Genomic DNA, 27,199 nt, shown 5'->3' on the forward strand with positions numbered 1-27,199 from the left:
AGTATCACGAGAGACACTGAGCTCCCACAGGGACATACCAGCCACATGGGTGTGTTTCAGAGGCCTGATAGCATTCCTGTTGGCTTCTGTAAAATGAGGCCTCTTTCTGCAGTTTCTACCTAATTTTGGCAGGCACACACCCACACAAACACACACATACCTGTGTGCAAGCACACACACCCTGCTGTCAGCCACACCCAGCCTCACTCTTGCCTCTGTGGCTGCAATGTCTACTAAAACCAGATATAAATTCTAGTTCTAATAACTAGAAGGACTTCAAGGTGTGAGGGTGCTGTTGGTGGAAGTGGTAGCTAGGTGAGGGAAGAGCAAGAGAAGGCAATGACAAGCCAGGAGTGGAAGTGGCATTCAGGCAGGTTGAGAAAGAGAACGGGCAGTTGCAAGCCAGAAGCATCACTGAAAATGGTTTTCCATAGAAAATTCACTGCAGGATATGTAGCATATCTACCTATTGTCCCTCTGCAAGGGGTCTCCTGTGCTTTGGGGTGCCAGATCCAAAAGATGTGCACTCTTTAAATGCTATCTAGTTCAGTAGCTCCACTTTTTAAAGATGGAGCACTTGAGGCCATAGATTTGAATCCTAACCAGAGAGATTAAGTACTTGAGAACTGAAGCAGAGGCCTAATGTAATCCATTTAATTATTCTCCCTTTAAATCTTTCACAATAAAGAGTGGAAATCTCAAAGGGGAAAGTTAACTGAAAAATGCAGTCTGTGCATAAAATTCCTACTATTATTAAGTTTTCTGATTCATGCAAAGAAAAAAAATCCCTCAAATATATAAACACTCACACATACACAGATACTCCTCCTCACTCATTTGACCAAAAGTCCATTACTCCATTGAAAGTTCAGATGGAAATTTCCACAGACAATTCAGACCAGCTGTCAGAACTCAAAAGTGTTTCTTTATCTGCTGCTGGAATAGTTTCCTTGTCTCACCTCACAGCTTCATTTAGCTCTTCTCCTGATTTCAGATAAGCCTGTGGAAATATTTGCCGTCTCACATTTGCTATGGTCACTAAAGATATTGTAAACTTGACATGTTTACAATGACAAGCAGCAATATTGGATTAGAAAAGAACATTACACTGTTAAACGTGAACTTCCAGACTGGATGTTGTGCCCAGGGCTAGGAGAAGGTGAGGTCTGAACTAGACAAAAAATACAACTGATTGCCATGTCCCTGGCATTGATTATTTTTCTTCCAAACTTCTTGACAACCCGGGAGCTCCCCTAAGCTAGGGAGAAGAACACCAGTGTGCAGTTATTAATAGCCAGACGGAGAGGACTTGGCTGAAATAGAGAAGGTTTACAAAGCTTCTGCCTTGCAATATGAAGAGAAAGAGGTCCTGTGCAACTATTTGGACCAGTAATTCCAGCCTAAGGAGCCCCTTTCTGGCTGTGCTGTGCTTCTTTCCTGGGCCACTTAGCTGGCTGCTGGGTGTGATGGACAAGCCTGCCGTGGGAGCCCCTGGACTCTCCAGACCCAGCAGCCCTGGCTCTTTTGCTTGGTAAACAAAAGCGACACTGTGAGTGGCAGCCATACCCCAGGGAAGGGTTGAGTGCAGGTTTAATTGCCAATTACCCTCTTCAGAGATGCAAACACAGCTTCAGCTAATGGTATTAGCAATCCAGAAAAGCATCAGAGATGAGGGATTCCTCTTGGTATGTGCATGATAAGCCAAGGAGAAGCTTTGCCTCTCTGCAGCAGGTTCTTCTCCTCTTCCAAAGTTGTTGCATTGCCTGATAATCCCTTCCTTGTTCATTATGAACAAGCTGCTATAACAGACACTTGTTTGCAGCCATGAAATACCAACTGGAACACGAGTAGCTCTCTTTAAAAGGCTATATATTGCTTTTTCCAGGAATCCCTGGCTGCTGACGGGACCTCACCCAGGATAAGACCCATCAGCTTTTGGGCACAAGGTAGTGCTGCTGCATTTCAACAAGCAAGCATTGTTCCCTCTCTGGGACCTGTGGGGAGGTTTATTTGACCACACAGAAAATTACGTGCCTTTGTGCCTACATTTTAAAAGGCACAAATAATCACTACAAATTTTTGCACAGACCTTCTACTTGGCACACAACACATCCAATTATGTGGCATGAACTAATTTGAAAAAAAAAAAGCCTATGCTGTATGTGAATGAAGGGATCCCACCCACATATGCTATGGATTTGAGCAATATTATTGCTCCAAGGGCTTTATCAAATTACAGGGCTGTGATACACACGGGATTCATGTTATCATGAGATTTTACAGTACATGGGGTTGGCTTTCCCTCAGTCAGAACTGAACACGCACAGTAGATCTGAAGCTGTGTTGGACCAGAACTAAACCAAACCAGCTTCAGTTCTTAACAACCCAAATGAGAACTAAATCCAGCCTCTAATGATTCACCTGTTTGATCAGAAGTGTGCTATCACTAGAGGTAAAGGCAAAGAAAAGTAGCAATCCACATGCATGATTCTGCCAAACAAAGCACACATTCTGGATGTGTTACATGACAATCTGGTTTCTTTAGCAAATGCAGCATCTGTTAACAGTCCTGTTCCAATTTTTAAAAAAGTCTGCTATTATGTAACAGTTGATAATCCCCAATCTCCGGAGTGGTTAATCTAGATGTGTGCATGGTTAAAACCTCTGCTGGCCAATTGAAATCTGACTATCTTAACTACTCATTTATAATCATGGAGCAGAACAATGACACTGTTGAAACTATTACTGGTTAGGACACATCCTAACCTTGCAGGACAACACAAAATTTTGATTGTTTTGCCCTAAATCTAACCAACCTTCTTGTAATTTATCAAAAGGAGTTGACTACTACAAGTAATGAGTTGAAACAAGTTGTTGAATATAAATAAACCATCTTTTCCTAACAAGCCGTGTTAATTAATTAACAAAATTAAGATTAATTAACAAGAGACTTGCCTAGAGAGCCCAGCAGGATCTCTGTTACTTTCCATCATATACCTACTTGTTTGGTATCTTCCAGAGCACCTGGAAACACAGATTCCAGCCAGTCCCTTACAAGCTGAGGTGGGATATGCCTGCAGGTGTGCAGTGGAGGAACCTCTACCTGCACAGGGGTTGTAGTAGCTTCCTCTGTAAGAGGCTTCAAGGCACACAAGTGTTTCCTAAACTAACATTAAGATGGAGAGAGCCATGTGGGAATACTGAGGCAGCTCACATCTTCCCTATACTCTGGAAAACAAAAGCAGAACAGAACTGAATGCAAACAGCTTGGGCAGACGCCTGTTAGACAGGAGAAGAGCCTGCAGGACCATATTGTAATGCAGTATGAACAGCAAAGCACAGAACCAGCCCTGTTGAGAGGGCCTGGTGCAGGCTATTTGGGGGGCAAGGCTGGGGAAAAGTAAGCAGGAGAGAATGCAGGAGGTGCTTAGAAAAGGGGAGGCATACATGAGACTTTCATGGAGAAGGAAGGGATTCAAACATGTAGGAGAGGCTAAAGGTGGTGTGAGAAGATTGGAGGTCCCAAAAGATCACCAAATAATGGAAGCTTACTAGTGCAACACATTCTGGGACATGTTGAGTAAGAGGAAATCTTGCCTGGGAAGGATCTCAGCAGAACTCAGCAGATCTGTGTCAGCTGAAGAAACAAAGCACATCACTGTCAGTTAATTATGTGAAGGGAACCCTTGGCCAATGCTTCCAAAGAAACAAGTCAGTCCATGTGGAAAAACCTGAAGGCAGGGAGGGTAGCTGCACTCAGGCACTCGTGGGCAGAGGAGCTTCCTTACCCCAGCCTGTGCAGAGATTCCCTGTCCCTCAGTCACAGGAGAGGTGGTTCCCCAACTTCATGCACCTGCAAGCATCACTGTCCAAGACACCAGTCACTGAATGCTTCCAAAGCTTAGTGGAATCCCTTGGTAAGCCTTATCTGATCAAACGATGGGAGGGGACTGTGGGGTGGGTAATGATGCAATCTGGCAAGACAATTCAGGAGAGCAGGAAGAAGCAAAGTGTGCCTCTGGGATTCTGCCGACACGCAGAGCAGGCAGGCTCTCCTGCTCTGCTGTACCAGCACCTTGTGTGTCAGGCAGTTCTGGTTCCTGCCGTGAGGCTCAGCCCATTGCCCATGTCAGTCACAAAGAAAAGCCTTCCAGCTGGAGCCAGAACCCAGGGCAGTACAGAAGCTCACAAGCTGTTTCCCTCTATACAGAATTCATTTTAAGGCACACAGCTTCTGGTTTTAAGGCTCATGGCTCTACTTTGGCAAAGCAAGCAGAAATTTACACATTTGTCCTGCCATCATGAAGGCAGAGGAAACGAGTATCCAGATCACAGCAGTCACTTCAAAGCAAGGTCACCCAACCATGCCTGGCTTCAGTTCTCTATTTGTCAGAAGTCTTTTCCCACCAAGAGAGATAACAGCTTCATGCGAACTCACTATCCTGCTGGAAAAGAGGGCCTCTCCTCCCATCAGTCCTCCTCTTTATCCCTGTATTTTCACATGTCAATAATTTACAGCACTTACAGTCTTTTCCACAGACTTCAGCATCTTTTTGGACATTAATTCACAAGACATTTGAAGCACAAAAGCATCCCCACCAGCACATTTTCTGTTCTGTCCCTATAAATTGGTAATACACAGTCCTGTAGATCTCAGGTTTCAGAGAAACAAAGGGCTAACAAAGCTGGACACTTCCAGCTGAGGCTGCCCCGGCCCAAGAAGTGGAAGCTAAAGAACGTGACAAAGGAGGAGAGCTCTCAAAGATTTTAATCTGTTTATTCTGACTGGAAGAGGACAGCCAGTTCAGGGGCTCCACCTTCCTTTTCAAGAAAGAACAGAGTAATTAGCTTTCCAAAGGGCTTCTTGTGTTAAAATGAAAAAAGAAAAAAAGGAAGTCTTATTGGCTGTATGTGTAAGATGCAGAGATAAAGACACTCACCAAAGATTTAATTGATACTATGCCCTCCAACAAGCTCCCTTGCCATTGCACAACAGGTTCACCAACAACAGAAAGCTAACAGGGCCCTTGCACTAATCAAGTCTTCCCCTACATTTGCTGCTTCTACTAAACCCAAGAGAGCCACAATTTTCTGCCATAGGATTTTCAGAGGACACAGCAGTCACATATTCACAAACAGTCCGTGCAAGGGCAAGGGCAAGACTAGTGATAGTGACTCCCTCCCCATCAGCTTAATGCAACCCTGATGGAGAGGGAATTTCCACACTCATGATAAACTGTTCATCAGACAGACCAGGTGGCAGCATTTGAAAGAGGAGGGAATAGCCTGAGAATACAGAGAATGGATCTTCACAAAGTCTTCCTCTGAACTAGACAGAAGCAGTACAATTGGAGTACAGAAGTCATATCTGAGTGGCAGCTTTGGAAGAAACAAAGGGTCACAAAACACTAGCAGGTTTTTTGCAAGGAAGAGCTCTATAACAGACTCACCCAAGGTGAGAAGGCCTGGCTACAGCCAGCCAGATAACCTGACATCTGCCTGTGCTTATGTCTAAGTTCGATCTTAGAGAGAACATAGTAAAAAATCTGTTTCTGACATTTCTTCCACAGATCTTTTATAACCATTCCTCACTATGTAATCCATTATGGAGAGAAGAGCCTTTTTCATTTTCAAAATTTTGCATTTTTATCTAAACTCTTTTTGAAAATTGGGAAGGCAACTCCACGATTCCTAGATAATACTGAAGAAATTCTCACCAATGGGTAGAGGAAGACTAAACTAAAATACATATATGTCATGTCTGGTGCCCCATGTGTGGAGACGCGAGCTCTGACTCCATGTTCAGAAGGCTGGTTTATTATGCTATGATATATATTATATTAAAATACTACATTAAAACTATAGTAAAAGAATAGAGAGAAAAGATGGATCAGAAGGCTAGAAAGAACAGGAACAGAATGAATAACAGAGGCTTGTGACTCCCCGAGAGTCTGAGCCAGCTGCATCTGTGATTGGCTCTTAATTAGAAACAACCAACATGCACCAATCACAGCTGCACCTGTTGCATTCCACAGCAGCAGATAGTTATTGTTTACATTTTTTTCCTGAGGTCCTCAGCTCCTCAGGAGGGAAAAATCCTAGCAAAGGATTTTTCATAAAATATCATGGTAACACATATACATCCCTTGAATGTATCCAATGGAAAATAGCTCAAAGCTCTGCAGGATCTCCAAGAAGCATCTCAAAACCTGCAACTACAGGCATGGAAAGCTGCTTTGTCAGGAGTCTGTTAGGCTGTCTGCTTCATGTTGTTGTGTTTGGAGAAGACTAATCCTTAATGACCAAAGACAGCCTCTGGCAGGCACCAGGGTAAAGGCTTAACAAGCCTGTAAGCTTGCACATGAGCAGTAGTAATAGGAAATCACTCACTTGTGGCAAATCTATCATTCTGAATACATATTGAAGGATTACTTCAATTATTGAAGTGTTACTTCCCTGCTGATGATACACCAAGCCAAGGATGTCAAGGATGGATCAGGCTGGGTATTTCCTGTTATGAATTCCCTTCAACTGAACTACAGTTAAGACACAAGACCAAGTATATGCACTTACATGGATGACTCTGGGGTACCTTAATTTCTGTTGCTTTAAATATAACTAAATGATCCTCCACACGTTCTGTTCTCTCCCAGGCTTGCTCCATGGATCCTTACATTGTTGCTGCAGGAAAGGAGATACTTTTGTAACTCCAATTTTTATTGTGCAAAAGGCTTTCTCCTACATCAAAGTCAATAAATTTCATGCTTTAGCCTTATTCATGGAATGGAGCAGATGTTGAGAAGCACACAAAGGAGCCCTTTTTTTCTGGAAGCCTGCATAACCAAAGCGGTTCACCCTTATCATGCAGTCCTCCATTTATATCACACAGATAACCTGCAGAGCAAGTTTTGCTATTTGCTTTCCTTTACACAGAGGCATGTTTGTGAGTGAAAAATCTGAGCAGGATTAAGGGGGGGACTTAAGTCTAAATGGGAATAAATGCCAAAAAAACTACCTTCCTTGAAAATATCAAAAAGGGAGGAGGAAGTGATGGACAGAAGCAATGGTGTCTGTGAGATGCAAGAATAAACTTTTCCCACTTTTTGCATAGGAAGCCCACATTACATTTCCCTTTCCTCAGGACCCTTTACAAGCACCAAGCCCAAAGGAAGGCAGAAGCCTTTTACATGAGCTCTATCCCAACTTCACTGAAGAGAGAGACAACAGACCAGCAAGTACATTTCTGCAATGATGAGTATCCTCCTGAAGAGCAGGCAAAGGTAAAGAGTTCTTTTCCCTTTGGGCATGCCAAATTACCCTGTGTTAACCTCTAGGAAACACAGCTTGATGCTTGTAGGTGCTTCCCTGAAAAAGTGTTGAACAAGCTCCAAAGGCATCCACCCCTCCCTGAGGACCTACAATATCAACATCTAAAAACTGCACAGTGCCAGTGTCTTCGATTGCACAACTAGGCACGACCTTGGCACAGTCCAGCACATCCTACCACGAGACATGGCATGACAGATACTCGATTACCATGCTCAGGAAGGCAAACACTGGTGCCCTGGGGGGGCTTCAGAAGCAGAGAGAAAGTGTTATTGTCATCACCCTAAGTTTCTGTATTTGAAAGGTCCTCAGGAAGATATACAGCACTGGGGGCATGGCTGTATTCATCCTTGGGCCAGAGATCAAGTAATAATTTCCATTTCTTATGTGCCAGAGGAACAAAACTTCCTTAGTTCTCCCCTTTTAAATATTGTTATTCAAAAGGAGCTTTCCTAGTCAGACCATGAGAAAAAGCCATCTGAAAAATAAGAAAGTATCTTTCAACCTTTTCTTTCAAAGTTCAGGAGTCAACTCCTAATCTTGGGGCTCTGTCAGAAACTCATATTTCAATTCTCTGTGTTTGCAATTCTTGAGGGTTCCCCCACTCCAAAAAAAAAAAAAAAAAAAAAAAAGAGAAAATTCTACTAAGTACATAAAGAAGAGGAGTAAGAATTCAGAATGACTATATGAACTACATCTGGCACCAAAGCTGGGTTTTTACAGTCTTTACTCTGCAACACTTACAATAATTAATTGCTCACTTGAATGTTTACAGAAGCTCCTTACATGTCATTGCAGGCAAACCACAACTTCACATTTATACATCACCAGAGTGGTTGGTACATGCCTGTGCCTTTCACAGGTCATGCAATGAATTCCATTCTTTCTTAGGTATGTTCAAGAGCTTTTAAGTATCTTTGTTATTTTCCTTCTTCTGTGCTTGGTTAAACTGTGAATTTTTACTAACTTCAGTCCTGATTTGTAAACTAAGGCCTTCCAGATTGCCAGTTACTTCTGAGAATTCCTCCTAAACTGAGACTCTTCTCACCACAAGTTAGTGGTGTTGCTAGAAAGTCATGGAATTCAGCTCTCCCACTTTAGTTGTCTCTACCTTTCTGGGGGCAGGGGACAGGTGGGCTGTCAGGTCCTTGAATGAGTTCATGTGCGCCTCATTACTTTTAGAAGATTAGGCTCAGGCTGCTGCCACAGAAGAAGGTCCTGGATTGCCCACTTTGGTTCCCTGCTGTGCCTTCTGGCCTATGCCTTCTCTTGCAGCCCCTGGGCAGGAGGTGCATGGCACTGACAACTGACACGGCCAAATCCTTTTCAGATGGGTCAGTTCAATGCAGCTTCTGTACTGGGTGGTTGCAGGGACTGCTACTATTTTGCAGCTGTTGTCATTTATCTTGAAGTTAGTTATCCACACTAACATCCATGTTTACTTCTCCCCTCACAAGGGCTGACCCACTTCTGTTAGCTCTAGAACATTTAAATGAAAGACACTCTATCCATATTTGTTACTGCCCCAAGTACTCACCTACACAGTACTAAAAATCAAAACCATAAAACATAATTTAAAATACGTATTACAAATATATAAGTAATCACCTACTCATGATGGACTTCGGAAGTGCAGAACTGTTTCAAACTGCAAACATCCCCACTGAACATTTTTTGAGAACACAGCTTTCATTGAAACTTCACCCGAGTTTCAACCATAAAAATATGACAAATTGTGTTAGCCCAATCCTACCTTACATCATGCTAAGGTTAATCCTCCACTCAGCTCCCTGCTGTGTGAAACTCCAGAGGGTGCAGGGGTGTGCTTCAGAACTGCCCCTCAGAAGCCCTCCTGACTGAACAAACACACTGGCAGCACTTGTTGTACGAAAGTATGCAGCCACACACATACCAGTGCTGGTCTTTTCTGAACATTTATTCAGAGAGAGACAGGTCTCACTTCATTCTTTTCCCCTCATGTTTCATCAGATCAGCTAGAGATTTTGTTTTAGGCTGGCTGTAAATTCTGTTTTGCCCAAATACATCTCCGGACACTCCCTATTACACTTCAGTTATAAAAACACCCTCTGACCCAGCCCCCCGGAGGAGCCACAATAAAGAAACAATTTCCTGCCCCTCCAACCTGTTGAGATATTTTTAGTTGAAACTGAATGCACATACCTGTGGCAGGTGAGGCACCAGTGAGAATGTGGGTGTGGTGAGACCTTTGCTTTTCTAATGTCAAGTGCTTCTACAGCTTGTCATTCCAAATCAAGGGAGGTGGCCAGCTGTCTAGTCACTCCTCTCAATGAGGCTCTGTACTCTTTCACAAGGAGCAGCTCTGTTTCTCTCCACCAATATTCTTGCTACTGCAAAAGAGGGATAATCTTTGACTCCACCAAGGGACAAGACATCCCCTCTGCTGTTGCAGGCTTCTGAATAGGAAGAACAGGGTGAGATGCTACAGACTCCAACAACCTGAAAGGAATTCTGAAAGAAATGACTCTGCCCTACCTCCTCCAGCAGTCAAAGTGCCCTTCACATCACTTTACAAGATTGGTTCAGGACTGACTCTGCATCTCAAACATTACATAGCTGGGAATAACACTCCAGAGGTTTTCCAGGGATCCAGGACCCTCAGATTTAAGCTTTCTTTGCTTGTACTGGAACCAACCCTATCCTGCCTGCAAAGAATTAAAAAATTTTGTTCAAGCTCCCAGCAGGACAGTTGGGAGTGCTTCCATGCTCCATGGGGAACAAGCACTTGCATCTCCACCCATATTATCATTCATTTTGTTCTGTCTCTGGTGCATTCTAGGGCTATTTCCTCTTATCTGTGTGGTTTGCTACCAAAGGGCCCTGTAAAATGTTCTCATTTATGGGCTTTTACCCCTGGCCCTTGGTGCTAGGACCCAGGGAAGATAAACACTTTCTCCTTTACACAAAGGCTCTTAGCAATGAACATACCCAAGATTTGTACACTTATGATCTGCCACTGACTCAAGACCATTTTAGAGCTTGAAGATATTTGGGAGATTTAAGTAAACTGCTACAACATAAACAAAGAGTGAGAACACCGGCACTCTTTTTGCTCTGAAGAGTATCTCAGATCCTCATGAAAAAACAGACCTAGGTTTTCTGGAATTTCTTTGCAAAATCTGCTGCCCCTAACAAAAGTGTAAAAGCATTCTGACTAGCATGCAAGTGGATACTAGATTTATGCCAACAGTGTGAAATAACCAGTGTTCTCATCTTGACCACTGCAATAGTTTCTACTTTCCATTTAGATCTAAAAAGGACTATTTTGAACATTATTTTTCATGTAGAACTAAATCCAGTTTAGGAATGGTTCTACTGGACATTAAATTTTCATGTTTTCAGTAAATTTACATATGCAGGAGCTTCTCACTGTTCTCTGCCTACCAACAGGAACATCCTGTATGAAAATTTTTATTGTCAATGAGAACCTTCTGGTTTTATATCAAGTACATTTATCTCATTCTTGCAAAAGTCTACTTATCCAGCATGGAACTCAGCGTAAGAGTAACAAAATTCCCTGCCTAGGGAAACAAAGAGCTTTCCAGGATACAAGCTGGGAGGTGCAGAAAAACAGGTGAGCTGCTTTCCAACGTCAATACCCCCCTCTTGTGTTCACTCATAAGTACTACGAGAATCGGCCACAAAAACCCCACCCAAAACCCTGACCTATCCTTGATGGTGACAATCATCAGCATGTATTGGATCGAATTCCAGGCAGTGAATGTTTCATCCTGCTGAAGCTTGTTCTCTCTGTGCTGGACCACTCTTCAGCTGACAAATCTAAGGCACTGATGTCACATCTGAATTGCTAGGATTGACCCAAGAAGAAAACCTTCTGGCAGAGCTGATACACAAAGTGACCAGAACAGGTCAATGACAAGACAAGGAAAACCAGGTAGCTTCAAAATTAAGCAAAATATATTTTGAGTTCTCAATGTAACACATCCCTTCACCAAGGCAAGGGCATCACAGCTGTGCTGTGAAAACTCAGTCACTTAAACTTTTTCTTCTGACAGATCTGACTCCAGATGCACTCAGTGAGATTGGATAGTGGGACAGGCTGCAGCAGTGCAAAAGCTGCACTCACACTGCACTTCATAGTGAATGAGCAGGGCCAGACCACAGCTGCTTCCAGGCCAGAGGTGATGGTCTCTGACGGTGTCCCTGAAAGGAAAACTGCTACCATGGTACCAACATGGGCCAAGCTCAGTCTGTAGCTGGTGAAGAAAAGCAGGTTTTTCTTCCTCAGGGACTGTCAAATTTCATATGTAGTTCTGAAAAAAAATCCACTGGAGATGGCTTGGTAGACTGTTTTTGATAGCTCAGACAGCCATAAAGAGAAAAATAAAAAAGTCTGGTCAAATACCAAACTAGAAGGCTTTCCTTTTCTTCTTTTTCCCTCCTGCCACCTTATTCCTGACACCAATAGCCTCTTCTGTGTCATCATCATCGTTCCGAGATCGCTTCTTCTCTCCCTGCTCCCGCAGCTCCTGCAATGCAATCAACAGATGGACCCAAAGTTTGGCACCTGAAGAAATTCAGACTACAACAGCAAGGACAGGGTCAAAAAGCCAGCACCCACCATTCGAGCAATCCTCTGGGCCTCAGCCACACGCTCTGTCAGCATCATAACTTCTTCCTCTTGCATGGGGAATGCTGGCAGCTTCTTGCCAATCAGGTGTTCAATGCGCTGGAACAGCTCTACATCATACCTGAGGAAAGACAAGGCACCAGCTTCAATCAGCCCTCCTGAGAGGGCCTCAGCTGTCAGCACTCACACACTTCAGCCCTTATCTCCAGCCCACAGGTACTGTTGGTTTGTGCTGATGGTCTCACAAGCAGCTCAGCTGCATCCAAATGATGCCGTTTGGCATGGCTTCTCTGATTTATCCAGCTCACCTCATCTCTGTTCAGCAATATTTGGTAAAGATTTTCTTTTTAGACAAATACTTCAGTGTTTATAAAACACCCCCAAAGTTACTTAACATGCATTATATATTTAAAAAATATATAAATATATTGTATAGTCCAATTATAAACCATTCTGCTCAATGAATGCCTGCTTCTAGATTTTTCTAGACTCTTCTCCCTCCCCACTATGGGCTTTGAATTCGCTCCCCCTTTAACTAAATAAAACCAACTGGCACTTCAAAATGAAAATTAGTATTTTGTTCTCACCCAGGATCAGGTCAGATATTTTCTGCTCTGAAACACAGCTGGAAAGAGTAAGTCTGTTAAATTTTATCACTTACTGTGTAACAAAGGTGATGGATTTGCCAGATCTCCCAGCTCGAGCTGTTCTCCCAACACGATGAATGTAATCCTGGAAAGAATTTTCTTGATAAGCAATAATGTATGTTCACCAAACACAGAACAGATCTTATGGCAGATCAGCCTATATATTTTCTCTTTAGCAAAGAACAAGAGAATGTCAAGAACATACTGCCAGCATTAAATGCTCAGGAGGGTGTGCAGCATCAGATTTTGAGAAGAGCCTAAGTGGAGGCACAACTTCACTTTTAACATTTGAATTCTCTTTCTAAATGAGAAGACCAAATCAAATTATTTCAGACTGCAGGATAAAAGTTGCAATACATGACCTTTGCCAAGACTTCACTCTCACTTCCTTTGAAAGCTAATATTCACAGTGATCCCATGCCTGCATTTTCAGACTTGGAATCTAGTGCTCTGCATAGTTCATCTTCCAGAGAAACTCTCTCACAAGTAGACTTAAACTTGGTAAGCATGGTGAAAGAGAGGATGATTGAGAATAATTTAGAAGAGTCTGATCTATTGAGCATCTTTGGTCAGTATGGTTCTAAGCTGTTTTCCAGTTTTTATACTACATTATGGAAATTAAAATACTGCCTTTTCCACAGAGGACTTGCAGAGAGAGGATTGTAAGAAAGGATCTGTTCTGTGGGTTAGGTGAGAGAGAAGAGCACAAAGACCATAATAACACCATTCAAGCTGCTGCCCCCACTGTTTTTTTTTTTCTTTTCTCTTACTTTTGTGCCTTTACAAAAGGAGTGTCTTCAAAAGACCTACCATGCTTTCTTCTGTTTGCAAGGCACAGTATCTTTAATCATTGCAAGCAACAACAGCAATTCCTGAAGTGCAGGTTAATGGCATGCTTTCTGGAACTAAGCTGGGAAACAGTCACATCCCCGAGATAACCCCATACTTTCCATACAGAGTTGGTAACTTACTTTTTTTTCCTTTTGCTGTACTTTTGTGATGTGAAGGTGAGACATATTAAGGACACCTTTCTTAACCAAATGCTTTTTGAATGTCATAATCACAGAATTTAGTTGTTTTTTTTTTTTTTTAGCACTACTTAAAATATGTAGGCAGACCTGGATCATGGACACAGAGATGACTAGTGAAACTAGTAATATGTTAAAATTGTTTTCAAAATCCCTTAATGTAAAAAGGCAAAACATACAGTCTGAGCAGAAATGCAAAGACGCAGAGCATTCCTTACTTCTCCTCTTCACTTACAGGATCATTTCTACAACCCAGGCCATGAGACCATGCAAACAGAGATACCAACTCAATAGCAGAGGCTGAACTACACCTTTCAATGTACAAAATCATGAATTAGGCTGCCAGTCAGCAGAACATGGAAAAGATGTCTCTGTTCCTTTTTCCACCTTGTTCGTCTATCTGCCCCCAGTGACCAGAAGCTCTCAGCTGGCACACAGACATGCTTACCTTAGAGTGGGTAGGAATATCAAAGTTTATCACCACATCCACGTGTGGGATGTCCAGACCTCTGCTTGCAACATCAGTAGCCAGCAGAATAGAACGTGCCTTTGCCTTGAACTTGTTTAGAGAGCCCAAACGTTTATTCTGGAAAAAGGATGAAAAGGGAATGAGAGAATAACATTCATTTTAGTTTCTAGTTAATATCCTCTTGATAAGATACTGGCACAAAAGAACTGAGGGATAAACTACTCAAAAATTTCACTTCTCTAATTTCTTTTTTAAATATTACAGAATGAGCAGCAGCATTCACATTAGGTAAATTTCTGTGGATCAGTCCAGTCCAATAGCTGTGAAATATTCCTCCTGCAAGGCAGGTGTGACTCAGTATGCTGCAGCCCACTTCCCAAGCCCCAGGCCCCCTGCCTACTCTATTCTGAGGGCTCATGCCCATACCTGACTCATCTGCCCATGGAGGGGAATGGCAGTGAACCCCAGGTTTCGGAGCAGTAGAGCAGTCCTCTGAGTATTGTTACATGTGCTACAGAATATCATGAAAGAATTACCAGCCAGTTCATTCAAGATGTAAACCAGGTAGCTGTCCTGTAAAGAAACAGAGAGAGAAGTCAAAACACCTCAGAGATAATCACAAGTGCAACATCAAGTCTAGGACTCAGAAAATGACAAGATATTGGACAGATGTGGGAACAAGAAAAGACAGTAAGAGAGAAGAAACAGAAGTGTCATTACCTTGAATTTGGAGGGGATGAAAATGTAGTACTGCTGTAGTTTTTCAACTGTCTGATACTTGGAAGAAACAGCACATTTAACGGGATTCTTCAGAGCAGCACGCTGGAGTTTTTGAACCTGGTAAGATCAAAGAAATTTAGTTGGACAGAGATCTTGTCAGAAAATTGTATTAATACAGTCTAGTCAAGAGGCTAGCCTTACGGAAAGAGAATTAAAACAGATTAGTCTGCTCCCACCTTCTTGGTCATGGTGGCAGAAAACAGGAATGTCTTCCTGTCTCGAGGAATCACTTTTAATATCTTATCCACCTGTAAAAAAATAAGAAATGGAGATACTAAATACTACAAGCTAGCAAGACACAAACCTTCCACAAATAAAAAGATCACCCACAGGAGGAGTAATGCATGTGCAAACATACAGTAGGAACAAATTTTTTTTCTTCTAAAGGGAAGGTGTAGGCTGATATCTTGTTGACAATTAGGCAGTGTGAACTCCAAAAGTCCAACAACAGTGCAAATATCAGGCAATGTTTCTGCAGGAATGTGTAAGTGTTTTCTACAATAACTACATTCTACATCAGGCACTCCAGAGACACCAGTGGATTTCGGAGTCAAAGTCCCTCCTACTGCCTTGGCAGAGCTCTGCAGAACTCTGCTATGTTGTAATCCCACCACAGATTGTGTGTAATTATGAGATCTTAGTTACAATTTACTACTAATTTCTACAGAACAGCTCAATATTTCCTATGTGCCCGTATGAAATGATTTTAAAGGGACTCATCTGTTCCAAACTCGTCTTTTAGCAGATCCCTACCTCTGTCTCGAAATCCATGTTAAGAATCCGGTCAGCCTCATCCATCACTAGGAACTTCAGAGCCCGTAAGTTGAAGCCTTTTGTGTTCTCCAGATGATCAACTAGACGGCCAGGGGTTGCTACCAACAGCATAACGAGAGTAAATTCAGAATGAAAGCAGAGGAAAAGATCCAAACAGGCAAGACAGCTGTCCATTACAGAAATGGGATTCTTTGCCCAGGAAAAGTAAAGATTGCTTTGTGGGAATAACTCTTTCATAGAGTATCTTCAGAGAGTGTTCTGAAATAAGACTAATGGAGTCAGACTCTCTGAAGAATGTCCTAAAAGAAGTGACACAAAAGAGACTGCAGACAAGCTGTACTGCGAAGGATGAGACCAGCATTTCAAATACTCGAGGAGAATGAAAAAACAAGCCAAAAGCACTCTATGTCTAGCAGGAATGCTTTGGAATGAGCTTGTAGCAACAAAGTTACTGGTGGACGCTTTAGAAACATTAACAGACCAGTACTCAGAGCTTGGGACAAAACACAAATGAAGGATGTACTCTCCTTCCTTTGGTTAGCTGCAGTTTGATAATATTCACACTCCACATCCCCAGCACATCAACTTACCAATTATAACATGTGGTTTCTTGGCTAAGGCCAGAGATTGAGACATCGTGTCAATTCCACCCACAATAACCGCTGCAGGACAAAGAGAGTGGAGTGAATCCCTCAGTGTAGCACCAGCCCTCCCCCGGCACTGTAGTGTTTACTCTGACTGCCCACCACCCACAGCAATTCTGTACAAATGAAAAGCTACTTATTTTTATGAGCATTTACTTTATTTTAGCATATCTGACCTTCCTAGGCTTCTTAAGCCAAGCAATTAATTCCTTACTGGCCACAAGTATTTTATTTTCACAGCTGAAGAGCTACAGGCAGAATCTCTTCCTTGCAGTTTAACTTGGCTGCAAAAATCTAGGAATTCTAAAAATACCCACAAAGCTTTTTTTGAGAGATTATCTAAAGAATCAATACAGACAGCATGAAAGGAAGATTAAACTACATCACACCATAGCAGGGAGCTCTATGCAATTTCACTGGACACAAACCCACTATTGAGAAGATTCTCTTCTACTTCCACCTTTAACTATTTAGACATAGAATGCAGAAGAGCTGTACACCACTCTATAAGGAAAGGCCGTACAGTTACTTTTTCTCAAACCTGATACCAGATCTCTGTCTTCCAGCAGCATATGCTTTTCTCACATTTTGTTCAACCCCTCATACAAATCCTCTATTTTTATCTTTCCAATCTCAAGTTGACAAACTGGTCTTCAGAAAAACTGGCCCAATACCATAAAAGCTACTTACTGCTTTGAACACCAATGGAGGATCCAAGAGCTTCAAACTGCTCTGAGATTTGGAAGGCCAGCTCCCTTGTTGGTGTGAGAACAAGAGCAAATAACCGCTGAGGTGTTTCCAGCAGTGCTTGGAGAATTGGCAAAGCAAAGGCTCCTGTTTTTCCAGAGCCAGTTTCTGCCAGTCCAATGACATCTCTGCCTGCGAGAAGGAGCAAGGGGGCAAAAAACTGTTACACGTCCAGAACAGAGAAAGAAGACTTTAAAGCACTGTGCTACAAAACACAAGAACTCCCTAAGGACAGAAAAAAAGGCAGGCACACAGAAGGCAAAAAAAAAAAAAAAACAATCCACAAAGGGCCAAACCAAAGAATTTCAGAATCTCTCTGAAGCATTTTTAGACTGTGATTTTATTTGTACAATGATTACAGTCTCAACAGTCTATTTTCTAGTTAAATTTCTGTTAATATACAGGGCTTCATACAAAACTTAGGTACTTTATAATGTCTCAAATCTGACATCAGTTTACAGCTTAACAACTCTACCTCACTATTCTAGTCCAAATGTCGTCTGTTTTTTGGCTTACAAGGAAACAGACTCTGCTGCTTGAGACTTCAGTCACACAAACTACAGGACAACAGCACTACCAATCTCACGTTTCACAAGGCACAATTGTGCCATTGATTAACAGGGCAATCTAAACCAGTTCCTTCAGTAGGAAGGGTAGGACAGAAAGTCTTTTGCCCCAGAACAATGCAGGCAAGAGGGTGGAATTCATCAACAGAATCCATTATGATCTCCTGAGCTCAGGCAGCCGAGAAGAACATGCTGTCAACACACCTCACACTGGAAACAATTTCTCAGGCATGCAGTCTTACCTTGGTGTTTGATTTTTTTCCCCCAAGAGAATCTCATATGTGTAGTAAAAGAGTCTGACAAAAGTTAAATGCTAGGACAGAGCAGCCACTGAAAGTTTGTTCCCATTCTGTCACTATGTTGTTCCTTTCCTCCTTGAGAGTGTTTTGGGGGGTTTTGTTAAAAAAATTCTAGAGACAGAAATGTCTGCTGAATTCAGTAATTTACTTTTTTGTAATTCCAGAATGCTTACAGAAAGTCACTGTGGTTTGGTCATTACTCACCTCAGAAATCTAATTTCAAAGAGTTGCCTGCTCACAGCAAAGCAAATTATACACACTAAGGAATCAGTCAAGGCATCTTCACTTTCAGTCACACACACACACACAAACACACTCTGTAGGTCTCTACCAGAAGCAACACAGTCCAAAACATATTAGAAGCTTCTTGTATATCCCTGAGTATTTCAGGAATAAAATGATCAATGTGGACTAGCAATTCAAATTATTAATAAGATTTCTATTTAACATGGAGTGTCAGAACTACACAACAAGAGTGAACCCTCAAGGAACAATGTTTGTACCCATTTGAAAGTCTGTGACTGCAGGCAGTGCTATAGGATAAACTAGTACTCCAAGCCCCACCTGGGAAGGACACAGAATGAATATGAAAACTACTTCTAGACAGAGATCCTCCACAATGAAGAAGTTGGGACACACTCATCCCTGATCCTTCTCACTCAGCAAAATTCCTTCACACAGAGCTCCTGGAGCAGGCCTCAGTTCAGATCAAAGAAGTACACTGCTCACCTTGGAGAGCCACTGGAATAGCCTCAACTTGGATCTTCGTTGGCACCTTCCATCCCAGCTGGTCACAAGCTTCACACAGGACATCTGTCACTCCCTGGACATTAGTGACAAGGGAAAAGGGAAACAGATATCACCAAAAAGACCTAAATTAAATCACAGAGTTAAATTAAATACATGCTGCAACAGAGGCAACCTGTCTCTAGCGGAGACAAACAACACGAGGCCCCAGCACAACTCTCTGAAAGGGCAGGCTGCTCACAGTGATCCCCACTGCCACCAGGAACTTCATCGAATTTGCTCCAAATCTGTTAGAGATGACTTTCACAGGAAGAATATGGTCGGTTTTACCCTCGTTTACACAAGGAACTTCCCTCCCACACACATCTATCTCTTCACCTCAGGGGTGACCCATGACCATAGAAAACAAAAAACACCGTGCCAAGTTAAGACAACTTGAAGACAGCGGCGGCCGGCTGCGGAGCGGCGATGCGAGCAGCAATGCCACCCGCAGCGGGGCAGCGGCCGAGTGCCCGCAGCTCCTGCGAGGGCCCGCAGCTCCTGCGAGGGCCCGCAGCTCCTGCGAGCGCCCGCAGCTCCTGCCCGGCCCGGCCCCGCTGCCCGCGGAGCGCCGCACGTGTCTGCGCCGCGGGCACACGGGCAGCTCCCGGGCCCCATCCCCGCGGGGGGAGCAGGACGCTGCTCCTCGGGACAGGGCAGCGAGCACCGGGGGCGGCAGCAGCTCCGGCCCAGCCTCACCAAGTCCTTGAAGCTCCGCGGCTCCTCCGCCGCCGGTTCCTGCTCCGGCTCCGGCGCAGACCCTTCCTCCTCGCCTGCCGCCATCTTGGCCCGTCCCCTCCGGATGCAGCGCGGAGCACTCTGGGAGCTGTAGTCCTCCTCGGAGCGCGACGGGATTTGTAGTTCCGGAGGAAGAGCCGAGCGGATCGGGAGGGCTCTCCCTCAGCTCCGAGGGGTGCCCAGGGAAGGGAGAGCTGCGGATCTCCAGGCGCCTCTCCTGGGACAGGGGCACCCTGAAGGGCTGTGGGGAAGCCTGCCCGCCTCCCCTCCCGGCGGTAGCCCCGAGCGGCCGAGCCTCAGGCCTGCACTCAGCGCTGCATGGCTTCGGCAGTTCTTCATGCTGTAGCTCGTACCTTCTACAGCTGTGAAAGAACAGGCAAAATGAGCTGGCCAGACACGAAAAGGCAAGAATATGTATAAACTTAGATCCATAATGTGTATAGAGAACAAATTAAGTGCTTCGGATGTGTTGGTATGAAACAATTTGAAGCACTAGTCATGGGAAGAGAGAAAAGAGGTGTCATTGCCCTACATTGTTTTCGTGTTTATGACAGTTGCTAATATGAATTTTTGAAGTATGAATTAAGAATTTTTTTCCCCTCTGTCTCTGGGAAGTCAGTCTGGGCGTGCTCTCAATGGAAATGCTGATACACTGCAGCATCTGTCCCTGGATTCCGAGCGTGGCATTTCCTCTGCGCCCAGAACAATGAGGAAAGCGAGAGGAAATACGAACGAACTCTCTGCGTGACAGGGAAAGAAGAGGAAACCCGAAACAATTCATGGGCAGGAGTAAAAATGAAATGGCTGCATCCCACTGTGCTCAGGAGCAGTGATAAATTAAAACAAAAAAAACCCCCAAAAACCAAAACCAAAAAAACCAACACGTTGTTACCCTGTGTTTCAAAAATTACAGCAGCCTGACCATCAGCTTGCTGTTTGTCATTAGTGCTAAAGGTTAAGCCTGGCCAGCACGTAGACATGAGCCCCTGTGAGGGTCACTGGGATGCCTCAGGAAATGGAGCCAGGGATGTGACAGGAAGTCACTGCTTGTGATTCTTTACTGAACTCCTTGCCCACATAATATGGTGCTGCTTTAGTGGGGAGCAGGGTGGAGCAATTCTATTCTGGTGAAATTCCAGTTTCTGTAGGTCCCTACTGTCAACAGATGTATTTGAATGAAAGTTTTCTCCTGTCCTAAACTGCTGTTGGGAGCATTCATGCATGATAAAATGAATATACAGCTTCTAAGCAGTAATTCCTTTTTTGTGCTTTTCAGGACAGGACACTGCAGATCATACTGGATTTAGAAATTGTCACTCCAGGGCTTTTAAACTTGGCTTTTAAACAAATGAGCTCCTGGCTCTATTGCATGTTACAGTCCTTAGCAGGGGCAGGGTGAGAGCAGATCCCCAGCAGATGAATTTTAGTGCAGATATAACGTCAGCTATTTCATAAGGGGTGCATAAAGAGATGAGATGGACAATGTGTACAGCACATCACCTCCAGGAGTGCAGAGAGACACTGACACAAAAGTGCTTCATATTCATTTATTTGAATCAGCAGTGTGCTTGTTCATTTCTGGCAAACAGACATGGGTATCAAAAGCATTTGAGTCGCACTCTGGGGAACCAGAGCTTTTATTCTTCTTACAACATATTAAAACAAATGTTGATATCGTGAAAAGAAGGGACAAAAAGGACAAGGAGTCAAGCTTTGTGACACGGAGTGCTGCCCCCCCTAAGAATTTGGTCAGTGTTGCAGAATTACAGAGTAGGTTTTTCTGATCACTTGGATTTGTGCCTGCAAAGGGAAGTTTCCCTTATCCACTGGGACATACTTGTGGAGGGAGTTACCTCTGCATTACCTCTTTGAGTCACCTCAAGCTAGTTTAAGGGTCTCTTCCTTGTACCTCTTTCAGGTACTGACATGATCCCCATCATCACCATACTTGGGCACTTCTCAGACACATCCTTGTGAGGTAGGGAAGTGCTACTATCCCTGTTTTTAGACAGGGAACTGAGGTACTGATGGCTCAAAATCACAAAGGGCATATTTAGCAGAACAGTCACTTGAAACAGGGTCCCAGTCCTTGCTCCTGCTTTGTAGGGGCTCTGCCGCTGAATCATCCTACTCCTCTCTACCCCTCCTGAATATTAGTACCCACAAGTATTTCACTGATATGAAGCCTTCCGTGGGAAGCACTGCTAGGAGTAGGTGTAGCTTTCCATGAGTGCTGCCTCCCCCCTCACAGGTGATCCACTCTGGGTCTCACAGGCTGCTCAGCTGCATGGAGCGTGGCACCTCCACCTCTCAGGTGTGCTCCCATCACGTAACACCAGCCTACCCTTCCCTTCCTGCTGCAGGAGATACAGCTGCTTCCTTCCACCACTGCCCTGAGGCAGACTCTGGTCCCAGGGCCACTCTTCTTCTCTCTGCTTTGGCTCCTAAAATCTATTGTCACTGTTTGAACTGTGTTTCACCCGTTTTATTACTATCAGCATTCAGGTCATGCTTTCCTTTTCCTATAGGGATTTGCCCTCCCTCACAACAAAATAACAGGTAACTTGCTCTCACATGCTACAGACTTGCTTTTACTCTAAGAAACAACAGCTTTCCTTTAGAACAGAGGCCTCCTTTAAAAAAAAAAATATATCTATATATCTATATACACACTCTTAAATACAATATCATAAGCTTAAAATCATTCTAGGTAAATAAATAGAATGCAAACATCACAGTTCTCAGTCTGGAGAGGTTTCTCCAAAACGGATAAATTCTGGCCCTGCTATTTCACCCTGGGATGGTGAGCAATCCATACAGTCTGTCATATCTGGAGCTGCTTCTTTCTGCAGCCTTTCCAGATGTACCTTGGTAATGGGATTGTACTCTACTGGAAATTGGCAGCTGCTGGCTTTTTTAGGGTACTCCAGCCCTGGTACCACACACAGATCCATAAGTTGTTTACAAACCAGGTTCAGTCGGCATCAGGTATTTCATCTGCCTCCTGACCTACTTCTTTTTGCTGCCTTGGGAAGCAGAGCAGTGGAGATGGCTGGGGAAAAAGGGGTCTGCAGAACGTCTGCCTCACAGCATCAGCACTGTGAACTGTAAAACAACAGGTAGCAGTGCTAATGGTCACAGTTAATAATGTAATGCCTCCAAACTCAGTTTTAATATGGGCCAAACACTGGTTCAGCTGGACGGTCTCAGGATCTCGGCAGTGGTTTTAGCACGCAAACTGGGTCTCCTCGTACGTGGGGAAAGCTCTGTTCTGGACTCAAGAAGATCACAGACTTCATCCATCGCCCTGGTGCAGGTCTCGAGGTTGTCAGCCAGCTTCTGGATTTTGGCCTTCAGCACAGCCTGGCTTACTTTAGTGACCTCCTTTGTGCATTCTGGCACGAGGAAGCTGTGGGAGCCGCAGAAGACCATGAAGCAGACAGAATTATAGAGCGAGATGGATGCCCTCTTCTCCGACTGGCGCAGCGCAGGGTCGCCTGGGCCCTGCCCCCGGCGAAGGAACTCCAGGCAGCCGAGTATTTCCCTCATCTGTTTCCGACAAGTCACTGCAATTTCCTGCACCTTCCTCACCTCCCGGGAATTGCAGAGCACTAAGGAGAGGTCGGAAGTGATGCTGACGGCCCCCCCAGCCGTGGCCAGGCCCAGACCCACGGCCGATGCCAGCAGAGAGGCTCCCAGCGTGGCCGGGCTCAGGGACAGCCCCAGGATGGCTGTGACTGCTCCGGCAGCGGTCAGCGTGCTCCCGCTGACGTTGGCGATCAGGGACCTCTTGCGGAGCTGGTTGAGTTTCCGAGCTGCCTTGTGAAGGTGAGCGATTTGGCCACGCAGCCTCCGTCTCTGATCCAGCAGGGCTACGTGGAAGTGGTGCGTGGGGTCTGGTGTCGGCAGAAAGGCAGCACCGTTCCTCTCCATGGCTGCTGTCCAGAGAAAGAAAAGTCTGGGGTGGGATTTATGTCAAAAAACCCCCATGAGACATGCTCATCCTGGACCACCATTTCAGGGATGGCATCCAGCCAAATTTTTGTTGCTTCAAGCCAGCTACAAGAAAGGTTTTCCATTTGCACACACATGCACCCTCACGTCCACACAAATACCCATATGAATGCATACATTTAATTATGTATTCCATTGCAACTTTCAGACAGAGAAACTTTAAAATGTTTTTCTTTAAAATGTTTTTCTTAATCCCTGCAAAGTCTGAAATATCCTGAGGACTGGGGTCAGAGGTGCTGTTACCATTATCTCTGTGAAGACGCAAAAGGTCTGGGGACAGAAATTCCCCTGAGATTAGGTGACTCAGTGCCCAGAGGAGTAATGCTGCCAGAACTAATCTGTTGTCCCCCAGTGGGATTCAGAGGATCTGCAGTATAGAAGGACATCTTTCACAAGAAAGGTCAGACTCTAAGGAGATGAAAGCCACCATCCCAGGTTTTTGTTTAGGGGTGATTTCCTATTAAAGGAGGAAAAGGGAATCTGCTGAGTGGAGTCTATGTCTCGATTTTCCATATAGGAGGTGAGAAACTTATTGATACCTTAGATGGGTGTTGTGAACATCCTTCCTTTCTTTAAGCTTCAGCAACTCAAGGCCCTGCAGCATGTTTTTTTTTTTTTCCCTATTGTAACCTGGTGTCCGTGTATGAACAAAGATGGGAACTATTGTTCTGTGGTGCTTAGTCCTGTGGTCATAAATACCCAGTTACAGTGGCAGGGGGGCCTCTGAACCTTGTTAATAAGAGTCGTGAACAGCACATCAGAAAAGTAAGCCCATTTTCAGTGTGCACTCCCTTGCAGATGGGGAAACGGGGAAATACAGAGGGCTGTGAATAGAAAAAGCTTGAAAACTGCTGGGTCTGGAAAATCCCCCCTGGCAAGATAGCAGGAGAGGCTTTGCTTCTAGGAGATGAATCTTCTGTGTTTCTGTGCTAGACAATCTCTGCTTGATGTCTCTGTTCTTTACCACAAGTGCAGAAAGAAATGTTCCAATAAACATTTTCAGGTTGCTCTAGGGCTGCAAAATGCTCTACAAAGGAAGCCAGCAACTTCAGTCCTGCTTACAGGGAACCTGAGGCAACAGAGCCAACAGGAGTGGTGACTGTCTGGTGGAAGCAGAATTTCAGTGCTTCACTGTGCACTGCATGTGCACACAGCTGTGCTGCCTCTGCACCTAGCAAGGTCCAGCCATAGAGCTGAGAAGCTGTTTGGAGGCCATAATGCCCTCACAGCCAAAAGGAGTCTCTGTAGCAGAAAGACGCTGTCACTGAGCCGAGTGAAACTATTCATTGCTGCCAGCACCTTTTCCCTTCTAAGTCTTCTGTACTGTGGGAACTGAAGGTGCCTGGTCCCCCATACAGCCACACTATGTAGTTAGGATCCTTGGGGCTTCACTCTGCAGAATCCTCATGTTTCAGAAAGAGAAAACTTTGTACCATAGTCTTTCCATCCAGAAGTGTATTCATAAACTATTCTCACTGCAATCTTTTCCCCTTCTGCTGGCTTGTCCTAATCCATCTCACACCTTTAAGATGTCCCATGTGCCCTTCAGAAAATGCCCCCAGTCTCTCTTGGTGTCATTGGGTCATTTGAATCACTTAGTACATTGTGCTTCTCTCAACTGGAAGCTGTGTCCTATTATTTTTGCACTATAATTAGAAATAAAGCTGGAAACACAAGGACTAACACTAATCTAAATGGATACCAGCATTGAAATGGACAATGAGAATATCACCAATAACTTAACAACAGATCAATATGACGATCATTAAATATGTAAATTCCTGTAACCTCTTAACAATTTGTTCTGAAGATTTAGTTGCTGAGAACTGTCTCAGATAATAACAGTGACTATCTCACTGAATTATTAGCAATCATTCAATATCTAGCATAGGCCATGTAGTGATGCCAATCTTTTGATATTGATTAATACCAGCAGAAAAAAATCCAACTCCTGCTCATAGAGAAAAATCTCACCAATGCTAAAGGTATACATTAGTCCAAAACCTGCAAACACTTTCCTAGTAGAGTACTCGGAGACACATAAAAATTACCAGTTCAAACTTACCTTCAGTTTCCAGCCACCCTCCCAGAAGACAAATTTTGATCTGTTTCTGGAGGAGACCAATTTATAGCTCCTGCGGACCAATTGCTGCGATGGGAATGCTTTGCCTCATACTGGGAGTTTGCCATTTCCTGCTCTCCCTTGTGCAGAAGGATGTGACACACTGGAAAGTGACCTGTGGGACAGTGAGCACACATCATGTTCAGGAAACGATCCCTGCGAATGAACATTGTGTGTTCACTTTTCCTGAAGTATAGGGTGGAAAAAAAGTTTAAAAATCGCAGCCTATTCCTGGCTCTGAGGTAGTGCAGACATTCCCTGCAGGGAACAGTTGCCTTTCCTTTCCCTGAAATAGCAACTGACTTTACTCTGTGCTGGAGCTGCCAATTGTTTGATGACTTAAGTTTCCCTCCACTACACATCTAGAGCCAGGGGAGCTATCAGCCAGCCAACTACTCCATTCAAGGCCAGTGTACTTTTAAAATCCCAGCTCTTTGGGAGAATCCATAAAAGGGAAGCAGCCCCACAGCAAGATCATTGCTCTGAATTCCCATCCCTTCTCCTTCCCAGTACATAAAAACTTGCTGCAAAAGGAGTGATCACCCTGTGGTTTTACTCTGTTTCTTAACCATAGGCACCACAATGGTTGAGAAACAGCCCTCTTGCTTTCCTGAAGTGCCTGTCCAGCAATCAGTAATCAGAAAGAAAGGATCATTTGGATCCCCTGCTCTGCTGCCTGCTGTTGCCTGGCAGTTGTGCCATACAGATGTGGCCAGAGGGAAGAAGTGATGAAGGTGTTGGGGAGGAACAGCCTAAGTGCCACTCATGGTGCTGCCTTCTATGCTGAACCAGGGCCAGTTTTAACCAAAGATTCTTCTGATGGGGTCAGGAAAAATAACTTTTTTGATGGCACTCAGTGGTAGTCCAAAGTGACCTGTGGTCCTGGGGACACTTCTTTTGAGCAGCTGTGTTTGAAGATGGGGCATCTACTTTCTTGTTTGGTGGATTCTTGCTCTTCAGGACTATTTGTTGACAGGGAAGCTCTGATTTTGCCCCTGACCTATCTAATCTGAAAGCTGCCTAGCTGTCACTGAATGGTAAGGCTTTCCTGTTGAATTTGTGGGATGTGTAGCCACACAATCGCTGGAGCTGACCTTAAAAAGGGCTGAGACTGAGAAGCAGCAGGCAGAGAGAGGAGAAGGCTAGGATTATTCATTTCAACAGCAACTTAGTTTTCAATTATGTTAAAACAGGTGTGAAATAGTATGTCAAGTGTTTTTGCAGGGGTGTACCTACAGGAGATAAAACGTGAATGAAATAAATAAATAGCATGGAAGAATTATTTCAACCTGTCGCTGACATAAAAGAGAAAACACTATTTTGAAAATGCCAAATATGCAGTCCTGGTCTGTTACAATCTGTACATATTGCACGTTAACAGGAAGGTGAGCTTTGACACTGAAGGAAACTGTGCTTTAGCCCTTCCCTTTGTTTTAGCAAGCGTATGCTTGAATTGGAGCCCATCTGCCTTGGCAAGCATTTGCAGTTGATGGTTCTCTTCTCACATTCCCAAAAAGAATAGGGCACTTTTTTTTCATGTGACTGCATCTGCGTTAGAATTTGTGCCTGCAGATATGTCCTTGTTAGGACAGCGAGTTTTGGTAAAAGTGAAATAAAGAAAAGGACAAA

At 44.1% G+C, this 27,199-nt stretch overlaps 2 protein-coding genes across 2 annotated transcripts; both read right to left on the reverse strand.

Moving 5' to 3' along the window:
* Window positions 1-11,261: 11,261 nt before the first annotated feature.
* DDX47 (DEAD-box helicase 47) lies at window positions 11,262-19,491 on the reverse strand. Its single transcript, XM_041481651.1, has 12 exons — window positions 19,396-19,491; window positions 18,640-18,733; window positions 16,989-17,177; window positions 16,245-16,316; window positions 15,634-15,752; window positions 15,057-15,128; window positions 14,821-14,937; window positions 14,527-14,673; window positions 14,080-14,217; window positions 12,618-12,688; window positions 11,948-12,077; window positions 11,262-11,855 (listed from the first exon to the last, which is right to left on the reverse strand). Exons 1-12 carry the CDS (start codon window positions 19,477-19,479, stop codon window positions 11,736-11,738), a joined length of 1,353 nt encoding a protein of 450 aa, XP_041337585.1. The 5' UTR covers window positions 19,480-19,491; the 3' UTR covers window positions 11,262-11,735.
* Window positions 19,492-20,967: 1,476 nt separating this feature from the next.
* On the reverse strand, window positions 20,968-25,662 carry APOLD1 (apolipoprotein L domain containing 1). The gene is made up of 2 exons (XM_041481620.1): window positions 25,514-25,662; window positions 20,968-23,372 (listed from the first exon to the last, which is right to left on the reverse strand). Exon 2 carries the CDS (start codon window positions 23,365-23,367, stop codon window positions 22,627-22,629), a length of 741 nt encoding a protein of 246 aa, XP_041337554.1. The 5' UTR covers window positions 23,368-23,372; window positions 25,514-25,662; the 3' UTR covers window positions 20,968-22,626.
* Between the last annotated feature and the right edge of the window lie 1,537 nt (window positions 25,663-27,199).

Source organism: Pyrgilauda ruficollis, unplaced genomic scaffold (assembly GCF_017590135.1).
Source record: "Pyrgilauda ruficollis isolate IOZ18807 unplaced genomic scaffold, ASM1759013v1 scaffold56, whole genome shotgun sequence".
Taxonomy (NCBI): Eukaryota; Metazoa; Chordata; class Aves; order Passeriformes; family Passeridae; genus Pyrgilauda; species Pyrgilauda ruficollis.

Excerpts from the sequence above, each read along its gene's own strand:
- DDX47 (XM_041481651.1), bottom strand. The coding sequence starts at position 19,479 with ATGGCGGCAGGCGAGGAGGAAGGGTCTGCGCCGGAGCCGGAGCAGGAA. Across the intron at positions 14,674-14,820 it reads TCATCCCCTCCAAATTCAAG|GACAGCTACCTGGTTTACAT; the intron begins GTAATGACACTT and ends GTTTCTTTACAG. Across the intron at positions 14,218-14,526 it reads TCCATGGGCAGATGAGTCAG|AATAAACGTTTGGGCTCTCT; the intron begins GTATGGGCATGA and ends TCCTTTTTCCAG.
- APOLD1 (XM_041481620.1), bottom strand. The coding sequence starts at position 23,367 with ATGGAGAGGAACGGTGCTGCCTTTCTGCCGACACCAGACCCCACGCAC.